Source organism: Pan paniscus, chromosome 15 (genome assembly GCF_029289425.2).
Source record: "Pan paniscus chromosome 15, NHGRI_mPanPan1-v2.0_pri, whole genome shotgun sequence".
NCBI lineage: Eukaryota > Metazoa > Chordata > Mammalia > Primates > Hominidae > Pan > Pan paniscus.
This window is the reverse complement of record NC_073264.2, coordinates 106,649,265-106,668,581: the sequence shown is the minus strand read 5'-3', so window position 1 is coordinate 106,668,581 and position 19,317 is coordinate 106,649,265. Positions and strand designations below refer to the sequence as shown.

The 19,317-nt window shown below is 67.9% G+C and overlaps 1 protein-coding gene across 4 annotated transcripts; it reads right to left on the bottom strand.

Moving 5' to 3' along the window:
* Positions 1-494: 494 nt before the first annotated feature.
* On the bottom strand, positions 495-19,276 carry CRIP2 (cysteine rich protein 2). 4 transcript variants are annotated; one of them, XM_055098099.1, is made up of 8 exons: positions 15,233-15,392; positions 2,256-2,350; positions 2,109-2,166; positions 1,761-1,901; positions 1,609-1,677; positions 1,437-1,531; positions 1,164-1,221; positions 495-1,071 (listed from the first exon to the last, which is right to left on the bottom strand). In XM_055098099.1, the coding sequence occupies exons 1-8, from the start codon at positions 15,273-15,275 to the stop codon at positions 1,004-1,006; spliced, it is 627 nt and encodes a 208-aa protein (XP_054954074.1). In that variant the 5' UTR covers positions 15,276-15,392; the 3' UTR covers positions 495-1,003. The 4 variants fall into 4 exon arrangements, with proteins under 4 accessions (XP_054954074.1, XP_054954072.1, XP_063452501.1 ...); XM_055098097.2 differs by lacking the exon at positions 2,256-2,350 and having other exon boundaries at positions 15,233-19,276; XM_063596431.1 differs by lacking the exon at positions 1,164-1,221 and having other exon boundaries at positions 495-1,087.
* Between the last annotated feature and the right edge of the window lie 41 nt (positions 19,277-19,317).

Sequence of the window (19,317 nt, the reverse complement as noted above, 5' to 3'; positions counted from 1 at the left end):
TCTCTGCCCAGGACCCCTCCTCTGGTCCCCGGCCCCCTTCCCTCCTCAGCCACACTCTGCTCTCAGGGCTGACCCCTCCTGCACTTCCCAGGGTCCACACACCCAGGCAGCTCCGGGTTCTCAGGCCTGCTGTTGGTATTTTCAGGGTTCTAGGTTCAACTTTCCTCCAAGGCTCTGTCCTCCATGGACCCCACCCTCACCTGACCCTGGCCCCGGAATGCCTCCCACCTTCCTTACCTCCCCACAGCCTGGCGTTCTTACTGCCTCCCCATCTGGGTGGGCACCACCACCCAAACCGGAGACCACGCTCCCCGCCCCCAACCCTCCCTCCTCCTCAGAAACATCCCAGGGCCCCACCTCCCACTATGACCCCCAGGAGAAGAGCCCACCCCCACTAGCAGCCAGGCCCAGGGGTGTTGGCTGGGAGCACGCATGGACCGGAGAAAGGGACCCTGGTCTGGGATTTGCATCCATCCCACAAGCGGAGACAATCCTGCAATCCTCAAACCGTTTATTGACAGCACAAGGCTCAACAGCAGGTGAGCCACGTGAGGGTGGCGAGCGCTTGCGAGGCAGTGTGGGCACCAGGCAGGGGATCCCGGAGGAAAGCCCTCTGCCAGGGACATGGTGAGGGCGTGGCCATCACCCACGAAGGGAGCATAAATAACACTGGCAGGTGGGTGGGCAGCAGGAGAGGGAGAGCGGACAGCGCCACGGGGACACGCAGGGTCGGCGGGAAAATGCTGGGACAGGGTCACACGGGGATTCGGACACGCAGACACAGAAGGGATCATGGGACGCCCAGAGGATGCCAGAGGGGGCAGACACACCAGAGACTCGGGGATGGGCATGGCGCTCTGCCCGTGGCTGCCCCTCCTCCAATACTCGCCCTGGGCTTGCAGGCAGGACTGGGCGGCTGAGCACTCTCCCAGCAGAGCCAAGCAGGGGGGCCCCTGCAGGGTCTGGGGCGCAGGTGAGCCCACATCACGAGAGCCGCTGTAGCCTAGGGCTGGACCTTGCCTTCGGGGTCCCGGTCATAGATGTAGCTGCCCACCGCGCCGGTGTTCACTCCTGTGGAGGGAGGCCGCTGGGGTGGGTCGGGGGAACAGTGGAGGGAAGGGGAGGGCAGGGAAGACATCGTGGACCACCCTGGCTACACTCACCCTTGGGTCCGAAGAGGATTCCATAGCAGGGCTTGTGGCAGTAGGGCTGGCCGTCGTGCTGGGGCAGAAGGTGGGTGCTGAGAGAGGAGTCCACAGACTCCCCCGACCCATCACCTGGAGGCTTCCAGAACGTGCAGGCCGGCTCGCCGTGGGGGAGAGGGCAGCGCAGCTCCCAGAAGCACCACCCCCATCCCCTCTAGGCGCGCCTCTCACCCTCATCGCCCCCACCCCGCGCCCCTGCCCGGCCCCCAAGCCCCGTTGCACTCCCCTCACCTCCGCGTGCCCGCCGGGGGTCAGTGTCTTCCCGCAGCGCTCGCAGCGCAGGCAGGGCCGGTGCCAATCCTTGCCCAGAGACGTCACCTTCTCAGCTGGAAAGGGGGAGGAGTGAGGCCGAGACCCGGGGCGGGGGCGGGGGCGGGGGTCCAGGGCCCGGGCGCGCACTCACCGAAGTACACCTTCTTGCTGCAGCGCGGGCACGTGTTGGGCTCCCCGGTGAAAGTGGTGACACTGGAGGCTGTGGGGCGCACGAGTCAGGGCGGGGCGGGGCCGGGGGCGGGGGTGCCCACAACCCCCAGCCCCAGCCCGCGCCCAGCCCACCTCTGCTGGGCCCCTTCGGGGGGCCGCTCGCCTTCCGCTCCTCTGCTCGGGCCGCGGGGACCTCGATGGGGCCGGTGACCTGCGGCCCCTCCGCCAGGGGCTTCTCGTAGATGTAGGAGCCCGCGCCCCCGATGTTCACGCCTGCGGGTGGGGGTACGTGGGGTGGGGGCCGCGGCCACCGGGCGTCTCAGAAAACGGCCCGCTGGGGGCTGGGGGCACTAGGCTTTCCAGGGTGGCAGGGACTCTGGGCGGGGATCCACGGCGGCCGGGACCCCCAGCCCTCCCCAGCGCCAGCGCCACGCCCCTCCCAGCAGGTCCCAGGGCAGGCCAAGGGCAGCCGGAGCTCACCTTTGGGTCCGAACAGGGTGGCGTAGCACGGCTTGTGGCAGAACGGCTTCCCGTCATGCTGCGCAGAGGGGCGCGGGTCAGGACCCTGCCTGAGGGTGGCGGGAGTCGCGACCCCCGCCCCCGCCCGCGCCGCGCAGTGGGGCTCACCTCGGCGTGGCCCCCGGGCGTCAGCGTCTTGCTGCAGCGCTCGCACTTGAGGCAGAACTTGTGCCAGTCCTTCCCCAGGGAGCTCACCTTCTCGGCTGAGCGGGAGGGGCGACAGGGGGGTCAGGGCCGGGGCGCGCCCCGCACCCCCTCCGTCCCCACCTGGCAGCCACCACCCCCACGCGCTCCGGGGGTCCCCACTTTCAGGAGGTCTCCGCCAGGCGCCTTCCTTCCACCTGGCGGGCCCTGCCCCTCCTTCCGAGAGCCGGAGGAGCCCGTCGCCCCCAGGCCCTGTTCTCCCTCTGGGTCTCAGCGCCCCCAGCCCTGGAAGCCCGCTAGAGCCGCCTTTGAGAAGGGGCCCGGGGCTGCCCGGTTAGTCCCCTCGGTGCCTGCGGTGAAGAGGCCTGTGCTCGAGCCTGCCCGCGCTCCAACACCTGCCCGCGCTCCAACACCTGCCCCCGCTCCAACACCTGCCCGCGCTCCAACACCTGCCCGCGCTCCAACACCTGCCCGCGCTCCAACACCTGCCCGCGCTCCAACACCTGCCCCCGCTCCAACACCGGCCCGCGCTCCAACACCTGCCCGCGCTCCAACACCTGCCCGCGCTCCAACACCTGCCCGCGCTCCAACACCGGCCCGCGCTCCAACACCGGCCCGCGCTCCAACACCTGCCCGCGCTCCAACACCTGCCCGCGCTCCAACACCTGCCTCCCGGACACCCGCCACACACCCGCTTCCTCACACACCCGCTTCCCCACACACACCCGCCTCCCCCACACACACCCGCTTCCTCACACACCCGCTTCCTCACACACCCGCCTCCCCTCCACACACCCGCCTCCCCACACACACCCGCTTCCTCACACACGCGCCTCCCCCCCACACACCCGCCTCCCCCACACACACCCGCCTCCCCACACACACCCGCTTCCTCACACACGCGCCTCCCCCCCACACACCCGCCTCCCCCACACACACCCGCCTCCCCACACACACCCGCCTCCTCACACACACCCGCCTCCCCACACACACCCGCTTCCTCACACACACCCGCCTCCCCACACACACCCGCTTCCTCACACACACTCGCTTCCCCCACACACACCCGCCTCCCCCACACACACCCGCCTCCCCCACACACACCCGCCTCCCCCACACACACCCGCTTCCTCACACACACCCGCTTCCTCACACACACTCGCTTCCCCCACACACACCCGCCTCCCCCACACACACCCGCCTCCCCACACACACCCGCTTCCTCACACACACCCGCCTCCCCACACACACCCGCTTCCTCACACACACCCGCTTCCCCCACACACACCCGCCTCCCCACACACACCCGCTTCCTCACACACGCGCCTCCCCCCACACACCCGCCTCCCCACACACACCCGCTTCCTCACACACGCGCCTCCCCTCCACACACCCGCCTCCCCCACACACACCCGCCTCCCCACACACACCCGCTTCCTCACACACGCGCCTCCCCCCCACACACCCGCCTCCCCCCCACACACCCGCTTCCCGCACACACACCCGCTTCCTCACACACACCCGCTTCCTCACACACCCGCCTCCCCTCCACACACCCGCCTCCCCACACACACCCGCTTCCTCACACACGCGCCTCCCCCCCACACACCCGCCTCCCCCACACACACCCGCCTCCCCCACACACACCCGCCTCCCCCACACACACCCGCTTCCTCACACACACCCGCTTCCTCACACACACTCGCTTCCCCCACACACACCCGCCTCCCCTCCACACACCCGCTTCCCGCACACACACCCGCCTCCCCACACACACCCGCTTCCTCACACACACCCGCTTCCTCACACACACCCGCTTCCTCACACACCCGCCTCCCCCACACACACCCGCTTCCTCACACACCCGCCTCCCCTCCACACACCCGCTTCCCGCACACACACCCGCTTCCTCACACACACCCGCTTCCTCACACACCCGCCTCCCCCACACACACCCGCCTCCCCCACACACACCCGCCTCCCCCACACACACCCGCTTCCTCACACACACCCGCTTCCTCACACACACTCGCTTCCCCCACACACACCCGCCTCCCCTCCACACACCCGCTTCCTCACACACACCCGCCTCCCCACACACACCCGCTTCCTCACACACACCCGCCTCCCCACACACACCCGCTTCCTCACACACACCCGCTTCCCCCACACACACCCGCTTCCCCCACACACACCCGCCTCCCCCACACACACCCGCTTCCCCCACACACACCCGCTTCCTCACACACCCGCCTCCCCCACACACACCCGCCTCCCCCACACACACCCGCCTCCCCCACACACACCCGCCTCCCCCACACACACCCGCCTCCCCCACACACACCCGCTTCCTCACACACACCCGATTCCTCACACACCCACTTCCCTCACACACACCCGCTTCCTCACACACACCCGCCTCACCCACACACACCCGCTTCCTCACACACACCCGCCTCCCCCCACACACACCCGCTTCCTCACACACACCCGATTCCTCACACACCCACTTCCCTCACACACACCCGCTTCCTCACACACACCCGCCTCCCCCCACACACCCGCTCCCTCACACACACCCGCTTCCTCACACACACCCGCCTCCCCCCACACACACCCGCTTCCTCACACACACCCGCCTCCCCCCCACACACCCGCCTCCCCACACACACCCGCTTCCTCACACACGCGCCTCCCCCCCACACACCCGCCTCCCCCACACACACCCGCTTCCTCACACACCCGCCTCCCCTCCACACACCCGCTTCCCGCACACACACCCGCTTCCTCACACACACCCGCCTCCCCACACACACCCGCTTCCTCACACACACCCGCTTCCTCACACACACTCGCTTCCTCACACACACCCGCTTCCCCCACACACACCCGCTCCCCCACACACACCCGCTTCCCCCACACACACCCGCTTCCTCACACACCCGCTTCCCCCACACACACCCGCTCCCCCACACACACCCGCTTCCCCCACACACACCCGCTTCCTCACACACACTCGCTTCCTCACACACACCCGCTTCCCCCACACACACCCGCCTCCCCCACACACACCCGCCTCCCCCACACACACCCGCTTCCCCCACACACACCCGCTTCCTCACACACACCCGCTTCCTCACACACACCCGCCTCACCCACACACACCCGCTTCCTCACACACACCCGCCTCCCCCCACACACACCCGCTTCCTCACACACACCCGATTCCTCACACACCCGCTTCCCTCACACACACCCGCTCCCTCACACACACCCGCTCCCTCACACACACCCGCCTCCCCCACACACACCCGCTTCCTCACACACACACCCGCTTCCTCACACACCCGCTTCCCTCACACACACCCGCTTCCTCACACACACCCGCTTCCCTCACACACACCCGCTTCCTCACACACACCTGCTTCCTCACACACCCGCTTCCTCTCACACACCCGCTTCCTCACACACACCCGCTTCCCCCACACACACCCGCCTCCCTCACACACACCCGCCTCCCCCACACACACCCGCTTCCCCCACACACACCCGCTTCCTCACACACACCCGCTTCCTCACACACACCCGCCTCCCCCACACACACCCGCTTCCTCACACACACCCGCTTCCCCCCCACACACCCGCCTCCTCACACACCCGCTTCCCTCACACACACCCGCTTCCCCCCCACACACCCGCCTCCTCACACACCCGCTTCCCTCACACACACCCGCTTCCTCACACACACCCGCTTCCTCACACACACCCGCCTCCCCCACACACACCCGCCTCCCCCACACACACCCGCCTCCCCCACACACACCCGCCTCCCCCACACACACCCGCTTCCCCCACACACACCCACCTCCCCGACACACACCCGCTTCCCCCACACACACCCGCTTCCTCACACACACTCGCTTCCCCCACACACACCCGCCTCCCCCACACACACCCGCTTCCCCCACACACACCCGCTTCCTCACACACACCCGCTTCCTCACACACACCCGCTTCCTCACACACACTTGCTTCCCCCACACACATCCGCTTCCCCCACACACACCCGCTTCCTCACACACCCGCCTCCCCCACACACACCCGCCTCCCCCACACACACCCGCCTCCCCCACACACACCCGCTTCCTCACACACACCCGCTTCCTCACACACACCCGCTTCCTCACACACCCGCCTCCCCCACACACACCCGCCTCCCCCACACACACCCGCCTCACCCACACACACCCGCTTCCTCACACCCGATTCCTCACACACCCGCTTCCCTCACACACACCCGCTCCCTCACACACACCCGCTCCCTCACACACACCCGCCTCCCCCACACACACCCGCTTCCTCACACACACCCGCTTCCTCACACACCCGCTTCCCTCACACACACCCGCTTCCTCACACACACCCGCTTCCTCACACACCCGCTTCCTCACACACACCCGCCTTCCTCACACACACCCGCCTCCCCCACACACACCCGCTTCCCTCACACACACCCGCCTCCCCCACACACACCCGCTTCCCCACACACACCCGCTTCCCCACACACACCCGCTTCCTCACACACACCCGCCTCCCCCCACACACACCCGCTTCCTCACACACACCCGATTCCTCACACACCCGCTTCCCTCACACACACCCGCTCCCTCACACACACCCGCTCCCTCACACACACCCGCCTCCCCCACACACACCCGCTTCCTCACACACACCCGCTTCCTCACACACCCGCTTCCCTCACACACACCCGCTTCCTCACACACACCCGCTTCCTCACACACACCCGCTTCCCCACACACACCCGCCTCCCCCACACACACCCGCCTCCCCCACACACACCCGCTTCCCCCACACACACCCGCCTCCCTCACACACACCCGCCTCCCCCACACACACCCACCTCCCCCACACACACCCGCCTCCCTCACACACACCCGCCTCCCCCACACACACCCGCTTCCCTCACACACACCCGCCTCCCCCACACACACCCGCTTCCTCACACACACCCGCCTCCCCCACACACACCCACCTCCCCCACACACACCCGCCTCCCTCACACACACCCGCCTCCCCCACACACACCCGCTTCCTCACACACACCCGCTTCCCCCCCACACACCCGCTTCCTCACACACCCGCTTCCCTCACACACACCCGCTTCCTCACACACACCCGCTTCCTCACACACCCGCTTCCCTCACACACACCCGCCTCCCCCACACACACCCGCTTCCCCACACACACCCGCTTCCTCACACACACCCGCCTCCCTCCCACACACCCGCCTCCCTCACACACACCCGCTTCCCCCACACACACCCGCTTCCTCACACACACCCGCTTCCTCACACACAGCCGCCTCCCTCCCACACACCCGCCTCCCTCACACACACCCGCTTCCCCCACACACACCCGCTTCCTCACACACACCCGCTTCCCCCCCACACACCCGCTTCCTCACACACACCCGCTTCCTCACACACACCTGCTTCCCCCACACACACCCGCTTCCTCACACACCCACCTCCCCCACACACACCCGCTTCCTCACACACACCCGCCTCCCCCACACACACCCGCTTCCTCACACACACTCGCTTCCTCACACACCCGCCTCCCCCACACACACCCGCTTCCCCCCACACACCCGCTTCCCCCACACACACCCGCTTCCCCCACACACACCCGCCTCCCCCACACACACCCGCTTCCCCCCACACACCCGCTTCCCCCACACACACCCGCCTCCCCACACACACCCGCTTCCTCACACACCCGCCTCCCCCACACACACCCGCTTCCCCACACACACCCGCCTCCCCCCCACACACCCGCTTCCCCCACACACACCCGCTTCCTCACACACACCCGCTTCCCCACACACAGCCGCCTCCCCCACACACACCCGCTTCCTCACACACACCCGCTTCCTCACACACAGCCGCCTCCCCCACACACACCCGCTTCCTCACACACACCTGCTTCCTCACACACACCCGCCTCCCCCACACACACCCGCCTCCCCCACACACACCCGCTTCCCCCCACACACCCGCTTCCCCCACACACACCCGCTTCCCCCCACACACCCGCTTCCCCCACACACACCCGCCTCCCCACACACACCCGCTTCCTCACACACCCGCCTCCCCCACACACACCCGCTTCCCCACACACACCCGCCTCCCCCACACACACCCGCCTCCCCCACACACACCCGCTTCCTCACACACACTCGCTTCCTCACACACCCGCCTCCCCCACACACACCCGCCTCCCCCACACACACCCGCTTCCTCACACACACCCGCCTCCCCCACACACACCCGCCTCCCCCACACACACCCGCCTCCCCCACACACACCCGCTTCCCCCCACACACCCGCTTCCCCCACACACACCCGCCTCCCCACACACACCCGCTTCCTCACACACCCGCCTCCCCCACACACACCCGCTTCCCCACACACACCCGCCTCCCCCCCACACACCCGCTTCCCCCACACACACCCGCTTCCTCACACACACCCGCTTCCTCACACACACCCGCTTCCCCACACACACACCCGCCTCCCCACACACACCCGCTTCCTCACACACACCCGCTTCCTCACACACACCCGCTTCCTCACACACAGCCGCCTCCCCCACACACACCCGCTTCCTCACACACACCCGCTTCCTCACACACACCCGCTTCCTCACACACACCCGCTTCCCCACACACACCCGCCTCCCCCCCACACACCCGCCTCCCCCACACACACCCGCTTCCTCACACACACCCGCTTCCTCACACACACCCGCTTCCTCACACACAGCCGCCTCCCCCACACACACCCGCTTCCTCACACACACCCGCTTCCTCACACACACCCGCCTCCCCCACACACACCCGCCTCCCCCACACACACCCGCTTCCCCCCACACACCCGCTTCCCCCACACACACCCGCTTCCCCCCACACACCCGCTTCCCCCACACACACCCGCCTCCCCACACACACCCGCTTCCTCACACACCCGCCTCCCCCACACACACCCGCTTCCCCACACACACCCGCCTCCCCCACACACACCCGCCTCCCCCACACACACCCGCTTCCCCCCACACACCCGCTTCCCCCACACACACCCGCCTCCCCACACACACCCGCTTCCTCACACACCCGCCTCCCCCACACACACCCGCTTCCCCACACACACCCGCCTCCCCCCCACACACCCGCTTCCCCCACACACACCCGCTTCCTCACACACACCCGCTTCCTCACACACACCCGCTTCCCCACACACACACCCGCCTCCCCACACACACCCGCTTCCTCACACACACCCGCTTCCTCACACACACCCGCTTCCTCACACACAGCCGCCTCCCCCACACACACCCGCTTCCTCACACACACCCGCTTCCTCACACACACCCGCTTCCTCACACACACCCGCTTCCCCACACACACCCGCCTCCCCCCCACACACCCGCCTCCCCCACACACACCCGCTTCCTCACACACACCCGCTTCCTCACACACACCCGCTTCCTCACACACAGCCGCCTCCCCCACACACACCCGCTTCCTCACACACACCCGCTTCCTCACACACACCCGCCTCCCCCACACACACCCGCCTCCCCCACACACACCCGCTTCCCCCCACACACCCGCTTCCCCCACACACACCCGCTTCCCCCCACACACCCGCTTCCCCCACACACACCCGCCTCCCCACACACACCCGCTTCCTCACACACCCGCCTCCCCCACACACACCCGCTTCCCCACACACACCCGCCTCCCCCACACACACCCGCTTCCCCCACACACACCCGCTTCCTCACACACACCCGCTTCCTCACACACACCCGCTTCCTCACACACAGCCGCCTCCCCCACACACACCCGCTTCCTCACACACACCCGCTTCCTCACACACACCCGCTTCCTCACACACACCCGCTTCCTCACACACACCCGCCTCCCTCACACACACCCGCTTCCTCACACACACCCGCCTCCCCCACACACACCCGCCTCCCCACACACACCCGCTTCCTCACACACCCGCCTCCCCCACACACACCCGCTTCCTCACACACACCCGCCTCCCCCACACACACCCGCCTCCCCCACACACACCCGCTTCCCCACACACACCCGCTTCCTCACACACACCCGCTTCCTCACACACAGCCGCCTCCCCCACACACACCCGCTTCCTCACACACACCCGCTTCCTCACACACAGCCGCCTCCCCCACACACACCCGCTTCCTCACACACACCTGCTTCCTCACACACACCCGCTTCCTCACACACACCCGCCTCCCTCACACACACCCGCTTCCTCACACACACCCGCCTCCCCCACACACACCCGCCTCCCCACACACACCCGCTCCCCCACACACACCCGCTTCCTCACACACACCCGCTTCCTCACACACACCCGCTTCCCCCACACACACCCGCCTCCCCACACACACCCGCTCCCCCACACACACCCGCTTCCTCACACACACCCGCCTCCCCCACACACACCCGCCTCCCCCACACACACCCGCTTCCCCACACACACCCGCTTCCTCACACACACCCGCTTCCCACACACACACCCGCCTCCCCCCACACACCCGCTTCCCCCACACACACCCGCTTCCTCACACCCGCTTCCCCCACACACACCCGCTTCCTCACACCCGCTTCCCCCACACACACCCGCTTCCTCACACCCGCTTCCCCCACACACACCCGCTTCCTCACACACACCCGCTTCCTCACACACACCCGCCTCCCTCACACACACCCGCTTCCTCACACACACCCGCCTCCCCCACACACACCCGCCTCCCCACACACACCAGCTCCCCCACACACACCCGCTTCCTCACACACACCCGCCTCCCACACACACACCCGCCTCCCCCCACACACCCGCTTCCCACACACCCACCCGCCTCCCCCCACACACCCGCTTCCCCCCACACACCCGCTTCCCACACACACACCCGCTTCCTCACACACACCCGCTTCCCCCCACACACCCGCTTCCCACACACACACCCGCCTCCCCCCACACACCCGCTTCCCCCCACACACACCCGCTTCCCCCACACACACCCGCTTCCTCACACCCGCTTCCCCCACACACACCCGCTTCCCCACACACACCCGCTTCCTCACACCCGCTTCCCCACACACAGCCGCCTCCCCCACACACACCCGCTTCCCCCCACACACCCGCTTCCTCACACACACCCGCTTCCCCACACACAGCCGCCTCCCCCACACACACCCGCTTCCTCACACACACCCGCTTCCTCACACACACCCGCTTCCCCACACACAGCCGCCTCCCCCACACACACCCGCTTCCTCACACACACCCGCTTCCTCACACACACCCGCCTCCCCCACACACACCCGCCTCCCTCACACACACCCGCCTCCCCCACACACACCCGCCTCCCCCACACACACCCGCTTCCCCCCACACACCCGCTTCCTCACACACACCCGCTTCCCCACACACACCTGCTTCCTCACACACACCCGCCTCCCCCACACACACCCGCTTCCCCCCACACACCTGCTTCCTCACACACACCCGCTTCCCCCCACACACACCTGCTTCCCCCACACACACCCGCTTCCTCACACACACCCGCTTACTCTCACACACACCCGCTTCCCACACACACACCCGTTTCCTCACACACACATCCGCTTCCTCACAGACATACCCGCTTCCCCCGACACACCCGCTTCCCCACACCTGCCTCCCCCCACATAGTGACTTCCCCCCACACACCTGCTTCCGGACACCCGCTTCCCCCCACACACCTGCCTCCTCCACACACCCGCTTCCTCCACACACACCCGCGTCCCTCATACACCCGCTTACCCCACACACCTGCTTCCCCACACGTCTCTCTACACACACCCGCCTCCCCCCACACACCCACCTCCCCCGACACCTGCCTCCCACCCACACACCTCCCCCCCACATGCCTCCCTCCTACACCCACCTCCCTCCACACACCTGCTTCCCCCCACACCCAATTCCCTCCCACACCTGCCTCCCCCTCCCCCCACACCTGCCTTCCCCCACACACCCACTTCCCCCATCCTCGCTTCTCCCCACACACCTGCCTCCCCCCACACATATGCATCTCCCCCACCTGTCATTCCCTCAAACACTTGTCTTACACTCACACACCTGCCTCTCCAGTGCACCTGCTTCAACACATGCTGCTCTCCCTCTCACACCTGCCTGGCACTGACACGCCCCTGATCCCCACCAATTGGGCCCTGATGGGGCTGGCAGCACCCCGCTGCTGAGTCAAAGGTGCAGCCCCAGAGCCTCCAGCTCCCTCATGGGAAGGCCAGGACCCGTCCCCGTGGGTCCTCCAGGCGGGACCCTCATCTGTCTGTGGATTCCTCGTCCTAAACCCTGAGCTCTCCCCCCGCCCTAATGCTCCTGGCTGCCACTGGCATGGAAGATCTGAGGGCAGCTGCTGAGGGTCCGGGACCCTCCGCCACTGCCTCCCACCCCCACACTGGGGCTACTGGACTGCTTCCCAGTGGATGGAAGCAGGGGCCTCCCCAGGGAGCCAGGCAGGAAGAGGTGGGGAGGGGCAGGAAGGGCCCAGCAGAGCCGGAATTCTGAAGGGAAGGGGACAAGCTGCAGGCCCTGGGGGGAGGGAGCATGCAGGCTGGGCCCACCCTGCCCGGCAGAATCTGGCCAAGCCCCTCAGGTGGCCAAGGACCAGTGGCTCTCCCAGCTCCCTTTCTCAGCAAGTGGCGCAGCCCCCTTTGTCTGGCAGATATCGGGGAGGGGCATCTGGCTAGGGCGAAGCCCACTCTGAGAGGCCCAAGGGTGCTGCTCCTGGCAGTGAGATGGGATCCCCCAGGTGGCCTACTAGGTAGAGGGCTGTGAATACTGGCTCTCCATGGCCCTGGTACAACCCTCTGGGCATGGCCAGGGCCAGCCTCCAGGACACCAGCCCAACCACAAGGCTGCACCAGCTTAGAGCCCTCTGACCAGAACCACTCCGCTCAAGGAAGCTGGGACACACCAGGGCAGGCAGGGGCTGGCTGCACGGTGGGCAGGCGTGTCCCAGCAGCAGCAAGGAAGTCTCGGTGGCTATCGGCCGTGGCAGCTGCTGCTCAGGGCTGCCAGCACTGTGCTCTGGCCAGCTCTGGGACGTGGGCCAAGTGGGGGCAGGGAACTGGCCCTCAGACCCACTGGGTGGGTCAATGGCCACACATTACGGGTCCGAGTTGGGAACACAGAATCGATTGGGTCTAATGGCTCAGAAGAAAACCAGCTGCCCACCCTGGCTGCACGGGCTCTGGGGTGGCCTCCTCAATGTGCTCCAACATCCCAGCCTGGGTTCTACTCAGGTATGAGCTGTGGGGGCAGCCTGGTGTGAGGGTGGGCAGGATTCTGGACCCTCGCCCTCACAGTGCCTCCCAGGCAGGACAGAAGCCAGCCGGGTCTGAAGCGCCTTTGTTTTCCGCTGAGAGGCTGGGCGGGCCAGGCAGGCAGGCCTTTCCGGGCTGTCCACAGGACTGTTGGCCGAGACCCTGGAGAGCCCCAGGCTGGCCTGGCCCGGCCTGGGGTAAAGTCATGGGCAGTTGGACTGCAGAAGGGCCCTGGGGACCGTCTCCCACCCTAAGCCTTACAGAGACAGCCCTCGCTGGGACAGAGACTGAGGGCTGAGCGGGCTCCAGGAGAGGCAGCCGGAAGCCCCTCGGCTCCCAGCCACGCCAGAAGCACTCCAGGCCAAATCCGGTCCCTCCCCTCTGGGACTGGCAAAATACAACCTCCCCTCAACCCCCTCCAGCCTGTGAGCCGGGGAAGCCCAGTGGCGGCCTTCCCTGCAGCCTGGCCGCATTCTGGGTATGGGGCGACCAGGGCAGGCGCCCTGTTGGTCCCGGCCCTCCTCTCTGCTTCACTAAGTCTGCCCCGCCCCGTGCAGCAGCTGGTGGGTAGGTGGGCAGGGACCTTACCACCCTGGAGAAAGCTGGGCAGGGAATCAGCCAGGAGGAAGGGGGTAGGAAGGGCGCACCCAGGCCCAGAGAGTGAGTAAGCCCAGACGGGGGGAGCGCGCCTGCCGGAGGGGCTAGACCGAGGGCCGCCTTGCGAGACATCCCTCCTCCCGCCACCACCTGCATCCTGTCCAGGGCTGTTCTGACCTTGAGGAGGCAGGGATCCTGGACACCTGGGCTGCTTGAGCACAAGGTTCCGCTCAGGTTCGCGGGAACTCGCGTGTCACACCCGCCCCCACCCTACCCCCGTGTGAAACTCCTGGGGGAACTGGCGCCAAGGGAATGCGTTGGGACAAGCAGGAGGCAGAGGCCAAGGTCGCCCCCGCTTGGACTGAATCCCGACAGAGTCCAAACCTGGCCCAGCCCAGCTCAGCGGAGCCCGGAGTGGGAGCTGGGGGTCACTGTTCCCGGCCACTTGTTCCCGGGGGAAGCGGGTGTAGGGGGTCCAGGAGAAAGGGCCCAGGCCCGCGGGAGCGCGCGGGACGCACCCAGGGCGTACAGCCACGCCCTGCCCCGCCCCGCCCGGCGCCGTCCGAGGAACCGGGATGCGTCCGCGGATCCCCGAGCGCTCCCCCAAAACACTGGCCTCATCCCGGGGTACCACAAGCCCCGCCCGGGTGGTCCCTGCCCCGCCCCCACAAGCTGCTTCGGGGTTCGGGCGTGACTGCCCCCGCTTTCGCGCAGCCCCACCCTTTGGCTTTAGCCGCTTGGGCAGCGCGGCCAGCCAGCCTCCGGGACGCGCATCCTCGGTCCGGGGCCGGGGCCGGGCGCACCCCGAGTTACGCCGCGGCTCTGCGGCGCGGGACTGGCCGCGAAGGGCGGCGGGATGCACCAAGCGGGCCGGGAGCGGGCACGCACTCACCGAAGTACACGGTCTTGTCGCACTTGGGGCATTTGGAGGCCATGGTCGGTGCGCCCGGTCGGCCCGCGCCCTCCGCCCGTTCTCCTCCGGGCCGCCGCCGCCCGCGCCCAGCCCCGCCTGCCCGGCTGTCCGCGCGCCCATTGGCTCCGCGGCCGGGGCGGGGCCTCGATAACCCGTCCCCCGGGCTGGGGGCCGCCTGGGGGCGCCGCGGGGGCGGGGAGCACCTGCCGGGGGTGGCGGGTGCGGGGCAGCCGGGCCAGGCCTGGCGCCCCCGGGCCCCTCGCGCCGGAGGTGGCGTCTACAGGGGCCCGCCCGGGCGACCGCGGCGCCGCCCGCGCCCCGGCTGTTTCCATGGCGACGTCGGGGCCGCCTGGCCGGGCCGTCCCCGGGGCGGCGGGCAGGGTGCGGGGAGCCTGGCCCTCGGCTCTCGGGGAGCCCTAGTGACTTGGGCCTAGGGGTCCAACACACCCGGCCCTGGGCGCCCAGGCTGCGCTCCGCCGCGGGAAGGGGTCGCAGGCTCCGGGAGAACCCCACCCCCACCCCGCCGGGCGCGGCGCCTGTCCCGCTTCCCTTTGTTGCTCGGTTTCCATAGCAACAGCCGCGCCGCGGGAGCGGAGTCAGATTCCCGGCGGGCACGGCCCCCAGCCCTGTCCGGGTCTCCATGTCCCGCTCCGCCCCCGCCCGCGCCCCGCCCCAACACTGTCTGTGGTGCTGAAGGCTCCTTGGGTGGAGGGCAGGGCTCAGGAAGGAAGGCGCCGCCACCTCCAGAAACAGCTCGAGAAGCTGCTGGTAGGGGGTGTGGGGAGGTCTGCGTCTGCCTCGCAGGCAGGGAAGGGGCGGCGGGCACCAGCGCCGAGGGATCCGCGCTTAAGGCGTCCACCCCAAGCACTTCCACCCAGGGGGCGGCCGGGGAGGCTGTGAGGAGTTAGGAAGGGAAGGAGGGGAAGGAGTGGGCGTGCCCTCTGTGCCCCGGGCTGGGGCTGACACTCCAGTCCCTTCTCCCGCACCGCCCAGGACCAGCTGCGGGCCTCGGGGCCCAGGGCCTGACCTCGAGGGGTCAGGCGGGAGATTGAGGGGTCATGCCAGTCACCGCACCCCCACACCCCCACTCTGGCCTCCTCCCAACCAGGGCGTGCCTGACCACGCCTCACCACGGTGCCTCCGCCCTAGAGCCCCGTAGAGCTGGCCCCAGGTGGGGAACCTCCGCACCCACGGGCTTCCTGGTGCTCTGTCCCCATGGGCCCTTCTCTGAGCCTTCTGGCCCCAGCTGAGCATCGGCCTGGGAGACAGGCAGATCCCAGAAGCCCAGTGATCAGGCCCTATGGGGGCAGCTGACTCTGGGCACCCTTCCCCCTGTGTCTTGGAGGCTGTGGGCTGGACACGGAGACCTGCCTGTTCCCTCTGCCTGGTGCACCAGGCATGTTTGTGAGCCAACCAGAGGCCCTCGGTGCTCCTGGCTTTCATGGTGGTCCTGGCTGGGCTCTCTGTGGCAGCAGCCTCCTCCCTTGCACACACACCCTGCAGCCACTGCCATTTCCATGGTGACAGCAGGCCAGAAACATGCCCCCCGCCCCCCCGCCCGACTGACCAGCCTGACCAGCTCCCCCTCTGCACTTGGGACCTGTGCCAGCCAAGGCAGAAGATGGCAAGGAGGCATCAGTCAGTACCTTTTCTGGGCAGCCCTTACTCCCTGGCAGGCCCAGGGGTCCCTAGGGGTCCCTCACAGCAGGGCCTTGCCCAGGCTGGATTCATGGGCCCACTGCCAAACCCTCTCCAGCTCCCTGCCCTGTTCTGTCCAGCTTGGGAGCCTGGGGCTAAGCCATTACCCTCCCCGACTTTGCTACCTGTGGGGCTTGCTACCTGTGGGGCTTGTTCTGGAGGACAGGGCTGGCTGAACACAGGGCTCTTCTGGAGGGAGACCACCTGCCCCAAGGTCCCCAGCCCTGCCAGAAGAGTGGATGGGGGTAGAGGCAGGCCCCTCCCAGGGTGGCAGCAAAGGAATGGCATTCGGCACTGGCCAGGTGCCCTGGAGATACACGGAGGGTGGGGTGGGACAAGGAGTGTGCCAGCTGCTGCACTGCCCTCACCCCAGCCGCAGTCCCTGGGCAGCGGCCAGAAGCTCCCTAATGCGACGGGGCTGTTCTGGGCCTGGCAGGCAGGGGTCAGGATCAATGGGTGCAGAGCAGTGGCCTTGGTCTCCACCTCTGAGGCTGCGGTGGGTCACAGGCAGGGGAAGTGACACAGTGGGACGGGCCCGAGTGGAGGGGGGGGCACAGGACACGGCGGGTGTGAAGGGAGCTGGCAGGGCTGATGGCTGGGCATGGGGCTGGGTCACACCCCTGGGCTGCAGTGGTCTGGTGCCTTCTGCCATCCTGTGACACTGGCAGATGGCAGGCCCCTGCCACTCAGCTCCACTGCAGGGAAGCCAGGCTGGGCTGAGTGGTGGACAGAGGACCCTAGCAGGGTGGAGCGGAGCTGGCAGGACAGGTCTCCAGGCATGACAGCATGATGGCCTTGCCACCCTGAGATGCCCCTGGCCCTGGGGAGCCGCGGCCCCTGTGGGGTTGCTGGTGCAGGAAGCAGGCTGCTGTCTCATCAGCAGGGAAGGGCCTAACGAGGACATAGCAAAGCTGGGAGACCCCTTCATGGCCTGGGCACCAAGGCCAATGCTCCCCCCAGCCGGTACCCACTCATTTCTAAGCCCAGGTTTAGACCCCCAAGCAGCCCAGGCCCCACCCAGCACCGGTGGCCAGAGCTTGGCCCTGTGAGGGCACTGCAGCCTGGGTGTCTGGCCGGGGAGGGTGTCTGGGGTGGGAAAGGGCCCCACATCTCCTCAGGGCCTCCCTGCCCTTGGGATAGAGCCCAGGACCTAGGACACCTCACAGCCCACATGTTGACTCCAGAAAAGGACAGGCCCTGGGGGGTGGAAGAGCTGCTGAGGCCAGAACCCTGCAGCCAGCACTGGGAGGCAGGCCTGAGGCCTGGGGAAGGGAGACAAGGGAGCTGGGGTCTTCACTGAGCCCCTGCTCCCTTTCTCCAGACCCCCAGGGTTGGAAAAGGCCTCAGAGGGAGCTGTGTCCTTCATGAGGTCAGGGGCCTGATTTCCCAGCCCTCTGATGACGCACTACAGGCAAGTCCTCAGGCTGTGGGGTCACTTGGATGCTGGCTGCAGATTAGAGTTGGCTGGTGGGGGCTGGGGTTGGGGGGGGGGGCGCCAGCAGCCCAGGGAGGGTGGGTGGGACGTGCACTGCAGCCGAGTCCCTGACACCTAGTCCTGTCACTGCTGGGCCCCAGCACAGGCTCCCACGGAGGCCAGGACGCCCCCTTATCTTTGTCTCCTGGGAGACAGCAGAAGTGGTTTCTATTTTAATTCCATGGCTGAGATTTCCACATGACAGGGCGCCTGGGTGGGCTGGGGGAGCAAAGGCACAGCTCTGGGGAGAGACAGAGGAGCTACTCTCCCTGAGAGAGGCCTGGGCGGACCCCTCCTGGCCGGCTGAGGTAGCACGGCCAGGGGGGTGGTCTGGAGCCAGGCTATCCACCGGACCCCTCCTTCTGGTGGCCCGGCCTGTACCTGTCCCCCGGCCTGCAAGTCCTGTCCCCGGCCGGAGGATGGGCCAAGCAGGATTTCTGAGAATGTGCTTGCTGAAATCTAAGCAGATTCTCACTGTGGAGACTGCACACCTGCTTGGGGGCCAGAGCTCTGGGCAGAAACCCTCAGGCGGCTGGGGCCAGGCTCTACATGGCCAGGTGGTTGGGCCTCTGGCTGGAGCACTCCAAGGCCTCGCTGGCCCAGCTGCGCTGGCTGCCCTGGTGGGAAGCCACAGGGTCTTCGGCAGGGCCAGCTCTGCCTGCCGGGAGGCAGTCCCCGGCCCACCGCTGCCGCAGACACAGACGCACAGACGGTTTCAGCACAGCTCTGCTGGGGAAGGGGGTTGGGCCCTGCAACCGCTTGCTGCCCCCTGTGGAGGGCAGAGGGCACTGCGCCAGGCCCCAGCAAGGGAAGGTCTGTGGGCAGGTGGGAGAGCAACAGAGCCCAGAGGCTGGGGTGGCTGTCCTGGCTGAGGTGGCCTCCAGGGGCCTCC